Source organism: Oryzias latipes, chromosome 23, assembly GCF_053564925.1.
Source record: "Oryzias latipes strain Hd-rR chromosome 23, Olatipes_Hd-rR_3.1".
NCBI classification, from domain to species: domain Eukaryota; kingdom Metazoa; phylum Chordata; class Actinopteri; order Beloniformes; family Adrianichthyidae; genus Oryzias; species Oryzias latipes.
Genome location: NC_136259.1, coordinates 21,971,247 through 21,983,862, shown reverse-complemented (window position 1 = coordinate 21,983,862; position 12,616 = coordinate 21,971,247). Strand labels below are relative to the sequence as shown.

General features: G+C 41.2%; 1 protein-coding gene across 5 annotated transcripts in view; it reads right to left on the bottom strand.

Moving 5' to 3' along the window:
• Positions 1 to 12,616, bottom strand: part of ppp1r12a (protein phosphatase 1, regulatory subunit 12A) — a 56,056-nt gene that overhangs the window by 13,360 nt on the left and 30,080 nt on the right. For 4 of the 5 annotated variants that reach the window (XM_023952136.2, XM_078941952.1, XM_078941951.1 and 1 more), the window contains exons 5-15: positions 11,701 to 11,845; positions 11,545 to 11,619; positions 11,377 to 11,468; positions 11,140 to 11,297; positions 9,947 to 10,068; positions 6,942 to 7,166; positions 5,866 to 5,957; positions 5,562 to 5,675; positions 4,797 to 4,949; positions 3,245 to 3,451; positions 2,501 to 2,653 (exon numbers count right to left, since the gene is read on the bottom strand). In XM_023952136.2, coding sequence (XP_023807904.1) covers positions 2,501 to 2,653; positions 3,245 to 3,451; positions 4,797 to 4,949; positions 5,562 to 5,675; positions 5,866 to 5,957; positions 6,942 to 7,166; positions 9,947 to 10,068; positions 11,140 to 11,297; positions 11,377 to 11,468; positions 11,545 to 11,619; positions 11,701 to 11,845 — 1,536 coding nt within the window. The remainder of the gene's footprint in view (positions 1 to 2,500; positions 2,654 to 3,244; positions 3,452 to 4,796; positions 4,950 to 5,561; positions 5,676 to 5,865; positions 5,958 to 6,941; positions 7,167 to 9,946; positions 10,069 to 11,139; positions 11,298 to 11,376; positions 11,469 to 11,544; positions 11,620 to 11,700; positions 11,846 to 12,616) is intronic. The other variant, XM_078941954.1, reaches the window with a different exon arrangement.

The window sequence follows — 12,616 nt, the reverse complement described above, 5'->3', positions numbered from 1 at the left end:
AACGTAGAGAAATGCTGCGTTCATGTTGTGTTTGACTGATTGGAGGAATGAAGAACAACAAATCTTCCAACACCACATGGATGCTAGAGCGGGGTCCCCAAATGTTTTCTAAAGGGCCACAATAACTCTTTTTCTTTAAAACTTTAAACTTCTTTTATCTTTCTTTTATTGTAAAGCTCTATAATAAAGTTTTATTAATTCATGATCATTTTAATAAAATAAATAACACTATTTATGAAATAAAAAAATGACCAAATAACTTTACCTGTGATTTTCAAAGACAAAAAGTCAGGAAAAAATAGACTGATACATTAAAAATAAAAACCAATAAATAGTGGATCCTCTCCCGTCTTCGTCCCGCTGAGACGTTGAGGCCTGCAGCTCCTAAACGTCTCACAGTTCTCGCTAAAACAGAGCAGCTGTGTCCTGCACGTCTGTTTCTCATCCAGTAATAATGAAAAAACTCATTTCTATGTCTTCTGCTGCAGCTACGCATATATCTGTGTTACCTTTACACCAGTACAGAGTTCCCTCGTTTATTGCAGGAGTTACGTTCTAAAAAAAACGTGACTCACAGAGTCTGATTACAGACGTTTATGGCAGTAAAACTCCTCACTGTTCACTTTCTACCCTTTACTCACACAGACATAGGGCTGCACGATATGAGGAAAACTCGCGATATGCGATATTTAAGATTAATATTGCGATAACGGTATAATTTGCGGTATACAAACAAATAACAAAATAAACAAAAACATCATTCCCATTTCATTGCAACAGTTTAAAAATTACACTCCAAATGACCCTCGTTGACATAGGAGACAAACATCTAACATAATAGGCCTCCATCCAATTGGTCAACAAGGTGAAGGCGTCCATCCGAGGGATTTATATGATTCGTTAAATGCTTCAAGCTGCCTTAAGGTTGTATTAACACATTTAAGGTTTACGATTTATTGCGATTTTCACTGTCTTTTGCGATATGCATATTGCAGAGCTGGATATTGCGATAACGATAAATTTGCGGTATATTGTGCAGGCCTACACAGACATGAACATTTTCACCCTTTTCTCTTGTTTAAAGTCTCAAACCTTCATAGAAATTAGGTCCAGGATCTTAGCATGAAAACAAAGATCTGATCGATCACAGATTTCTGTGGAGCTGTAGAGCTCCGCGTTTCTGTACAGGAGACACGGCACAGAGGAGATTGATTGACAGGGTCTCCAGCCAACCAGGGCACAGAATAGGGAGCGCTGTCTAAAAAAAAGCATCATAATCGCTCTAAAAGAACGAGCTAAACCGGGAAAGATGAACTGCAACGTAGAAAGGGAAGACTGTCTTCTGTTCTATTTGACAGAGATTTTAGAGGGTTTCAGGTTGGAGCACAGACTGCAGAAGGGGGGAATAAAATGTCACGTTCTATGCGGGTCCTGATCGTGTTGCCAGATAAAAATGAAAAACATGGGTCTCTGATATTGTTCAGGGGTCGGACCAAACATGGAGGCAGGCCAGATCCAGCCCGCGGGCCGTAGTTTGCCCATCCCTGGATTAAACTAATTTCAACGACCTATAACCCTACATAACCATTTCAATCTCATCATCATGATCCAAATGTCCCTTAGGACCTAACATGTACAACCTGGTCCGTGTTTTCTGCCCTGTAGTGCATCATCACTCCACTAGGGGCAGTAGAAGGACTTTTCCTGCTTATTTCAAAACGCCTTCCATGAAATCTCAGAAACACTTTGGGTGTGAAAAGCTTTGCTAATTTGCTAAACTCTATGGTGAGAATTAGGGCAGGAAAGTTAGGGCCACCATAATAAAAAATAAATAAGGTGTACATCTAAGAAAAAAGAAGTTGTCCCATAATTATAACAATAAAGTTGCATCATTATTAGAAAAATGTAAAAATTCTGACAATAAAGGTTTTAAATTATAAAAAAAGGAAATGTTGAAAAAAGTTGTAAAAAAAAAAGACAAAAAATGTCCAACTTTTAAGAATATAAACTTGCATAACTATAAAAAATAAAGTAGTAGAAATATGAAAATGAAAAAGTAGAGTTATGGAAATAAGCTGTACGTCTATTAGAAAAGGGTTGTACAAAATGACAAAAAATGTCTAAACTTTATGACAATAAAGCTGCATAATTATGAGGAAAAGTCAAAAAACTTCGTAAAATTGAGTAAACGTTGAAAAATTGTGAGAAAAAAAGTTCAACATTTTACGAGAATAAAAAGTCACAAGTCCAAAAGATGTGTTTCAAAAAATGAAGTTGTAATTTCATGGATATAAAGTAGGACTTTTAAAAAAAGAAAAGATTTAGTAAAATTCTTGTGCTGTTTGATGTTCGACGTTTTTGTTGAAACATTTTAAAAGCTAAATGCTTTTGAAAATCGTCTTGATTCCCCCCCAAAAAATTGAATTTTCTGTCAATTCTTTGATGTGAGGCTTTAATGGGTTACAGGAAGGAAAAGTTGCGCTGAAGTTGGGTTTGTTACCTGCGCTTTTCAGAGCCGATGCCGGTACCAGTGGTGGTGGAAGTGGCCGTGCTGGTAGTGGTGGATGTGGTGGTGGAGCCAGTGTTTATTGTGGGGATGATTGCAGCAGACTCCTTCTCCTTTTCCCTCTCTGCACTCTCCTCTGACCAGTACCTGACCACAAAGCCTCAGGTTACAGAGAAACCCCAAACATGCTTAAAAACACTCAACTGTTTGCTTAAAACACACCATTGAAGATTAATTCTGCCCTCTTGTGAATAAAGTTTGCATTTATTCCCGTTTGGTTCTCCTGCATGGCATAATTATGGTCAACGTTTGCCAGTCTGACTCAACCGGACTTTGGCATTCAGAGGAATTTATGCCTAATTCATTAGCTGTGAAGTAAAGGACAAGCCCATATAATTGTCCCTCCACCTCCATGCTTTCCATTCTTTGCTCTTGCCTGGACACCAATCAGGTTTGTTCAGGTGTGGTTCAAACACCTCAGCTACGCCTAAGCTATTTATAGACAAGATGTTGGTTTCTTCAGCTATTTATAAAGCCTTTTAAATCACGACCATTACCAGACTGGATTATTTGACTTCAGTTACTTTTCAGTTAAAAAACTAAAAACTTAACAGAACGTCAAACGCTTTTTTCACATTTTCCAGGAGTGGTTTACAACGCCTGCTCCTGGGGTGCAACATCGGTCAACTGGCCGTGTCAAAACGGCACAGATGGTCTGTACCAGAGGAGAACGTGCACCTGCTGGTGAGACTGCTGGAGCCAGTTCGAGTGGAGGAGGAGCCCAGGCTGAACAACAGGCTGCGGTGGCCTGTGGGTGAGGTAACTGATGAAGAGGAGGAGGAGGAGGTGGTGGTGGTGGTGGCGGCGGCAGTGGTGGCGGTGCTTGTGGAGGAAGACGAGGTGGTTGAGGAGCTCAAGTCCACATGTCTTCTGTCGAAAGAGCCACTGCCGAAAAACAGAAACATAAAAGGTCAACAAATAAAAAAAGAAAAAGATAAAAAGGAGTTTGTATCATTACTGAGCCTGGTGATTGAAAGACTGTTTATTACGGAGCTTTAACCTTAACGACCTCACTTTAGTCCTATTGGATTGAGCGTTTTTCATCAAGAGGGGCAAACAGCAGGATGTTTTATGTACTACTGTAGTAGTACTGCAGTAGAGATTTAGCATTAGAGTTAAGATCTCTCTGGTTTCAGCAAAAATCATTAATGAATGTTGTTAAAAAATCCTTGCAAATATTTTACTAACGCAACTTTTATGCTTGCTTGATTTTCCTTTTATTGAAGGTTTTATTCAATTTTGTAAAAAAAGGTTTTGTTCTTTTAAAAGGGGTTTTCACAAATATACCCCTCCTGTGTCCAAAGGTACATAAACCCCCAACTGTACCAGTAAATGTATACAACAACGATACATAATCTATTAACCGTTTGCTTAGTTGGTAGACAAAACTAATTATAAAATAAAAGTTGAATTGTTTGTCTTCATCCTAGTGCTTTTATCAAATAAATTTGATGTGACGCTTTCATCATATGGCTCTCACACCAAACTGTCGCTACCTGACAATAGCGCATGTCCCTACAGTTGGAAGAGGCTTGGTGTGAAATGTTGACGCGGTGCAGATCTCGTGAATCTTGCTCCAGGCTTTATCTCTCACACCCCTGTTCTGGTATATGAAAGACTTGGTGTCATAGAATTCCAGCCGGGGACAAGCCAGAACAATTATGATCAATTTTCAGACGGTTGGCACTTCCAGGACGCCGACCACACATCAATACCAAATCAGAGTTCCTGATTGATCAAAGTTCGATCTGGTTTAACTTTCAACGCACGATCAGTGGCTACGCCTTTTGTATGTAGAGCGCAAAAACGGACTTAATGTGTGTTCTTAATGCGAGTTGTCATAGACAGTGGTCGCCTGAACGCGGGTTTCCGAGGCCGATGTGAATGTAGCATAAGGCCTGCCTCAGCTCAATGAAGAGCACACAAACACCTCTGACCTTCACATAAACTACAACGTTTTCCTTCACGTGAAGGACTGACTAAATTCCCGTCTGCAGATCTAATGAAAACAGATTCTCGTGATGTCAGTTTCTTCACAGAGCGTCATGAGAGAAAAGGTCAACCAAAAACCTCAGCCATCCCAACTTTCACCGTTGTTCCGACTATTTACTGCCATTTATGAAACCAGTAAAACTCAGAATTTTGTCAAAACATCAAAACACAGACAAAAAGATCGGAGATGCAGACAGTTTGGTTGAGGAGAGCGTGCTGGCCTTTCAGGCCGCTGTACCTGCGGTAAACGTTGTAAGACTGGTAGTGGGTGGTGGGTGGCTGCCAGGGTTTAGTACTATAGGTGTTAGGGTCCAAGCTGGAGGTGGACGAAGACTTGGCCGGCACGTCCCGCGTGCTGCCGCTCCGCCCGAGCGCTAGCGTATGGGACGTGCTAGCGTGTTGGGCAGGCAGGCGGGTGAGAGAGGGCATGTTAGCGGTGGAAGCGCAGACACACACAAACATTCATAGTGACATGAAAAAGTAAACACGTTTAGGACGACTACGCTTTGAGACAAACCACAGCATCAATAAATCAACATTATCCACTTAAACCTGCTGATAATCATCTCTGTTTTGGAAAGGTCTTCAAATGACTGAAGGCGGTTTGGGTTGGCAACAATGCCGCCGCCTGAAGAAACACAAGAACCAACAGGTTCTCCAGCAGCTTCTAGAGCATGAAAACTGGCAGGCTTTCATTAGGTGGCTCCCAGCCAGCATTACTCCCTTAAACTACAGCATCGGCCCAACAACAGCTCTGAGAATCGGATTTATCTGCTGTAGCAGACACTGTCGAGCCTTGTAAAAACATCTGAGTGATGCGTTGGAGGGACACAGTGGGATGGCGGGACATGTGCGTTCATGCAGCAGACTCTGTGGCGTCACTTTCCCAAGAGCTGCGAGCGTTTGTGATGACAATTACGGATTAATGACTAATCTGTGGTTTCTACATCAGGGGTGGTTTTAATCCAGAGTGACGATATGGCGTTCAGAAGCTGCGGCTGACCTGCGCTTGTAGCTGGAGGTTCGGTTGATGGAGGAGCTCCCTTCGCTGTTCTTCAGGTCGTCGTCCCAGCGCCGCCGGGTGTAAGAGCCGCTGCGGATCAAGGGGGTGGAGTCCCTGGAAATCCACAAGTCACAATAGGGCTCTTTGGTTCTTAAACACGGACAATATATCTTGCATCCCTGAATGTTCGGCCTACAAGATTCCAACTGGACATTTATGTTACTGCTCAAAGCGTGCAGAACTGAAATTTTTAAGCCTGAAACACACAGCTGGGAGCAGCAGACCCACCGCCACCTGGCCTCACCTGTTCTCCTTCTCGTCTATGTCTGAAGTACTGGCCAGCCTCCTGGGGATTGTGGGAGCCACGTATGCCAGACGGGTTCCTTTGTCCTTTTCCTGTTGAGAACAGAAAAAGCCAAGTTTTTGTCTTTTCCATCTCTGCTAACGTTGCAAATCACCAAAAATATACGAGAAAATATATCAAATTCAAGCTGTAAGTGGCGTATGTTGCAGGCACTAGACGGCCCCGCCCTCACCGCCTCTCTTTGGCCTTCCACTCTGGTCAGAGCTGAATGTGACTAATTCCTTTTACTATAATCCTTAAAATAGCAGTTTTTCTAATGGTTTTATCTCCATAGCAACCATCCTGATTTTTGGTTGCCTGGTGGTCACAAACAGCTCATTGTAATTTTTAGAAGAATTGGCAAAAGTAAACTTTGAGATTTCCTTGGCACAGAGGAATTTGCAAACCACGCCTACATTCATACCTATCATTTTGTTCAGCTTGAGCCAAGGACCACTTTTCCACAATATTCTGGTTAAAAAAAAAAAAAAAGGATTGGGGAAACGCCACTTTTACGAGCTCGCCACGATCACGCTGTACAAAATATGGCGAGAAATTATGCTCGAGGAGTTATAAGCAGATAGATCGAAATCTCTACAAGTTTCAATTCGTAGAAGACCCAATTTTAACGGAAAATTCAAGATTTCCAAAGTTTAAAGGTCAACGAAATTTGGTTGTAGTTTTCTCAAAATGAAATGTCACACTTTGCCACAGCATGGCTGCCCAGCTTTAGGTTCTGTGGCCATCCCATAGTAATTTTTAAACTTCCTTTGAATATCCCAGACATTTTTGTTTTAAAATACCTGAAATTTTGAAATATATTTTTGTAAACTCCATAGACGATTTTGGCCCATTCATGTTTTTAGGGTTTAGCCCGCTGTGACTTCGATAATTTAACATAAAGAAGAGTCAAATCAAAGGATTTACTACTTCAAATTTAATTTAGTGCAGTGGTCCCTCTTTTCCTAAACCTGGGACATAGCGAGTGTTTTGGTCCTTTCAGCTCTAACAGCATCAGAGTTCCTCGGAGCTCCCACCTTCTCTTTCTCCTTATTGTCCAGGGACGAGGAGAGTCGGGGGCTGGAGGCCGAGCGCATCACCCCCGCCGTGTCCTTCTCCCTCTGAGCCTCTTTGGTGGCCGTGATCTCCGCCAGCGCCCCGTAGCTGCCCGTCTTCCTCAGACCCAAACGCCACGACGCCGGAGACTCGTCCTTCTTGTCCTCCTCCACTTTACTTGAGACTTTAACAGCAGGCTGGACGACCTAAAGGAGACAGAAGCAGCTGGGTTAAGCTTCCCTGCATTCACTGAGACTATAATTGTCTTAATTAAGGGGAAAAAGGGGTTTGGATTAACAAATAGGCCCAAAACGAATGTTCCTTTTAAAGGAGGAAACCAAAAAGAGTCGCTTCAATGAAAAAAGTTCCATCTTCGGGCTGGAGGATCTGCAGGAAACCGTTTTTGCTGAAACTGATCGTCTGTTTTTTTTTTTAGAGTGTAGTTTAGGTCTGTCCACACAAAAACACTTCACCAAAAAAACTATGAAAGGCAACCGAAAACACACACAGGCCACACCGACACAATGTGAAGACGAGATTAGCGATCAGTGATGGAAGAACCACATGATGCTGGTGAGTGGGGGGGGGGTCAGTCACTAAAATTGGATTTTTCCCACCGAGGTTTTTGCTGTTTTTTGCATTTCAAAATAAAAATACTTTCAGATTTTGAAACTTGAATTTATCAACGAAAAGCAAAGACTCAACAAGATGTTCTTTTTTTAGTCGAACCCCAGCGAGTGGAAAAATCCTGCTTCACCTGGATCAGGTGTAGAGTGAGGGGGGGGGTTAGGAGAGAGTTTAGTGTTTGGTCAGTGCACGGGTGAATGTAGGAGAAGCGGAGAACTCTGGTGCACACCAATGCCTCACCATGGGTTTTTTGGGCACAAGAGAAATGCCAGTTTTGCGCAAACCTTGACGCCACAATGCAGGACAGCCTGGCTCCGCCACAGGCATGAGGGGGGGGATATAATCAAACTAAACAGGCAACCAGGACCACAGCCCGGGTCGATAAAGATGCAGAACAGTAGGACAGAGATTGGAAACAGAGAAATGCAGAGTAAGACAGAAGCAGCAGCAGAATACAAACACACTTCATGGAGAAGAAAAGCCACGTGGAGCCCGGTCACATCGGGGGAAAGAGGACAGAACTGAAGCACGTTCAAATTCTCATCAGTTTTTAACGGAGGCATTTCAAAAAATTAGGGGGGAAAAAAGCTTAAAGACCAAGCAGATACCGACTCAAAGATTCAATTAAAGCGTTTTAGTGGTGGGATTATGCAAGTTAACCTCTTCCCACTGCTTTTCAAGCAATTAATTGACTAATTTCACATTTAATGGGTTCAATGTGTCATATGCAGAAAATACTAAGGATTAGGAGTCTTTATGATGAGATCATGTGTGTGTATTAGTGCAGAGACAGATTTCTACTTTGCATCATTTTAGTGAATTATTTTATGCTTTACCATGAAGTGTGTATGTTGTTTTTTACACGTTTGTTGTGCAATGTCTTTCTTTTAGTTTTTAAAACTCAGTAATGTTTTTCTGTGAGCACTTTGAGTAACACGAGTTGGAAAAGTGCTGTAAAAATTCAGTGGATCTAGTTTCCAATCAAATCATAATTAATGTGCATCTCTTTTGTTTGATTTCCTTAGTACTTCCTGTTTCTGATTGCTTGAAATAAAGCAATTCCAAAAATTCTGAATGTAGAAATTAACCATCCACGGTTCCTTATTGACATTTCACTTTTTAACTTTTTAATGCTTTTAATTTTGCTTCAAGGAGGCCTAAATGAGGTAAGAATTATTGGGTTCAAAGTGAATGAAAATCAGATTGTAAATTTAAAAATGCAACTTGAAGTTTTAAAAGACATTTTAAACTCATAAGCAAACATTATAATCTTGAAATAAATATAAAACAATTGAAAAAAATGAAGTAAATGTTAAAAGAAAAATTTTTTAATTTGTAGAAATACTGAAGACCTGGTTTAAATATTAATATTACCAAAGAAATAAAAGATCTTCCAACAACGGCAGAAATGGCATCATCATAACCCCCCCCCCCCCCCCCCCACAAAAAAAAGGCTGAATTGAAACTGTGAATTGAGGACTGAAAGCGAAAAGTGAGAGAAACAAAATAATATTTCAAAATACAAAACAGCAGCTGTTACAAGGAAACTTTTTTACATTTTGTAACAGTAAATTTAGAATTAGCAAACATTTCCTAAAAAGAGAAAGACTATTATTTGATTTTGACTGGAGCATTCGCTTGCATATTCATTGGCCAGCAGAGGGCAGCAAACTCCAGTCTATTTTTCAGCTACTCTTAATTTAGAACCTAATTTAATAAATAATATTAATTAATAATTCATTTATCCCACAACGGGAAATTGACCCCGTCCGCTGGGAGGAGCATGGTGAGCTGCAGCTAAACCACGCTCCGGAGGCAGTAGCGTCTTGCCCAACGACCCCCACTGGGTGGTGTTAATTGCTCGCCATTGGTAATTGCCTGCACCATTGTTTATTCCCCTCCAGGAATCGAACCCTGGATTCCTGCTCGGCAGCCTTCCACCTTACCAACCGAGCTACCCAGCCGCCAATTTATGGACCTCAATCATCCGGAAGTTACCTGAAGTCCCCTCCTCCTCCAATCGGGAGACAGTTTTGCTAAAACTGGGATTCTACAGACGTTTGTTTGGTCAACAGCAGAATAATAAAATGCGTCAACTTCATTTCAACGAGTTGGGTTGCCATAAGGACACAAGAACAAAAACGTTTGCAGTGATGAGGCAAAGATGCAAGGACAACACAACAGTCATAACAGGAAGTCCAGTTCTGACTTTAACAGGTCAAAGACCCGTATCAGATCTCGGCTTCACCGAGGTGAGCCACTTCCTCAAAGGGCTTTTCACAGCAAGCAGCTGTTGGGTTTTCTGTAAGCTTTTTAGAAGCAGGCGTGGAGGAAAAAAAAGCGTTCCAGCAGCTCGTACCTTCTTGGCGGGCGAAGTGGGAGTCGTCACCTGGTTGGTGGGACTCGATGGCGAGGACACGGTGATGCTGGCGGACGTGGGCGCCGTGCTGTTGCTCACCACCGCTGACGGCTTGTTCTTCTCTGGATGGGGAGAAGGACAAGAGAACAAGTGTCTTCCAACAGCAATGCTGGGATTCCCCTCAATATAATTAATAAGTGGTTTAATCCAGGGGGGTCTGCAACCTTCAACACCCAAACAGCCAATCGGTTTGATTTCTTGCTGACAAAGTCTTAGGTCACCCTTTATTAAAATAAAACACAGATTTGTATGTTAATGCTTATTTTATTACATTTGTGCGTTAATGGTACTATTATGATAAATATAAAACAACTTGCATTTTAGGCTAAATAAAAAAAGAGAAAGTTTTCTTGGTAAAAAAAAACTTTCGACAGAGGTTAATATGACATCTTTTCAAAATAAAAGACATCCGGTGCCACATAGGATCATCTCAATTCAGCAAATGTAGTAGTAGGTAGTGTGATGTCAGCAGCAATGACGGTTTACAGTTTGTGGTGCATCTCAGCCAGAAACTCATGTTACTAAATAAAAATAAATAAAAAGCGCAATAAAAGTCCTTGAATTTGTTCCAAAATAGAAAATTGTTTTTTATAATCTGCTGTGCTTTAGGTAGATTGTGCTTACTGATACTCAAAAATCTGTCAAAGTGTTTTAATGCCACTACGATTGATGAAGATTATGGCCCCCATAGTCAGGAACCTTGTTGGGTTACTTTACTATACTTGTATTACTTTACTACTTACTTTTTACTTCAAAATTACCTTTTAAACCTATTATTTTCTTTAACCAAAGAGTGAACTGGATCCGGAGCGTCAGGTTGCAGTATAATGAAGGACATTTTAGGACAGAAATACTAGGATGAAGAGGATGCTGTGGCTTAATTTATCCATAAAATGTTTTTTTTTATTGGTCTTAGACTGAAAGCAGACATCTTTGACTATGTTTCTGCACAAATCTAAAGTTTTCTTGATAGCAGTACATGTTTGGTTTCATTTGTCTCTTGTTTTGCCAAATTTTTTTCTTTCATGGTGCAGTTTTGGTCTTCCATACTGTTGGGCAAAACGTCCTACTTCTGTCGCTCTTGGGTTGCGTGTACGATTCTGTGCTTTTATTCTTTACAAATAAAAGAATACCTGGCTCTGTCTCGGACTCTGAATCTTCATCCTCCTCCTCTTCACTGGAGCAGCTCGATTCGTCCTTCTTCCCCTCTTCCTCCTCGTCCACTTTCTCCGGCTCCAGGGTCTCGATGCACGGAGCGCTTTTCTCCGGCTCCAGCAGCAGCGTTTCCTTGCTATGGAACACATTAGCGCGCGTTAGCACGTTGCAGCCAAAGCTAAACGTTTCCGCTCCTCCGCCGCTCCCTTGGCTACCTCTTTAGTGGTTTCAGCGATTGGTTGTTGTCCCCTGTTGTGGTCGTTTCAATCAAAGGAGATTTCTTCACGTCTTTCTTCTCGCTCATCAGCTGGAATCACAGAACGGCAAGATATTTTCAAACAAATCTTGTCGTTTGATTAAAATACTGAAGAGCACTGACTCACAAGAGTCTGCTTCTTTTGTAGTTCTTCCAAGTATCCCAGAATATCTTCATCTGCCACATCAAAAGCAGTTTGGCCCTGAAGGGAAGGAAGACATTGAAAAGATGACGCGGCATCTTCAAACACAGCCGTTTTTCCGGGGCTCGTAGCATGACTCACCATTTTATTAACCACGTCCATGTCGCACAGATTCTCCACCAGAATCCTGCAGGCCTCGTCTTTACCCCAGTGTGCTGCTGCATGCAGGGGAGTCCAGCCGTCGTAGTCCTTAATATTTACATCATACCCTGCTTGGATTAAAAGCCTGAAAAAAAAAAAAAAAACAGAAAAAAAAGAGGGGTTTGGAAGTGGTGGGGGTGGGAGAAACAAAAATAGTTTGTGTGAATTTGCAAATCCTGGATTTGGTTCTGCAAACAAATCTTTTAAGGTGCAAGCTTTCAGAAGTGCGTCAGCATTGTAACCCCCCCCCCCCCCCCCTTCAGTCAGATGAACAGATTATAGAAATTACTCAAACATAATCTGGAAATCTTGGTCATCCAAAAGGCAAAAATCAAAATGTGTGCTTAAACACCATCATTTATGCCTTTTTGTTTGAACAGAATCAACAAAACCTAACAGATAAAAACAAAGATTTCAAAAGAAAGGAATGGTCTTTAACACTTGCAACAATGTCGCACTCTATAATGTTTATCACTTCCTGGTTAACTTCAGCAGTAACCAAAATAAACATTACCGTTTTGGATCATTTAACAACAAATCCTAAAATGTTCTCCACAGTTTTTCTTGATCCTCAAAGTTTAAATGACTACAATTATAGTAGTTTAGGGCTGCATGATATGAGGAAAACTCGCAATTTGCGATATTAGTGATCAATACTGAGATGATGACATGACTTGCAAACATTTAACATAAAAGGGCTCCATCTGATTGGTCAAATGCATAAAGGGATTTATTTGATTTGTTAAATACTTCACTACACTTTAAATGCTGCCGTTAGATTGTTTTGGGACATTTAAGAGGGGGAAAAAAACAAAAATCGATTTGGCGATATATCGCAATAGTTCATTGGGCAATA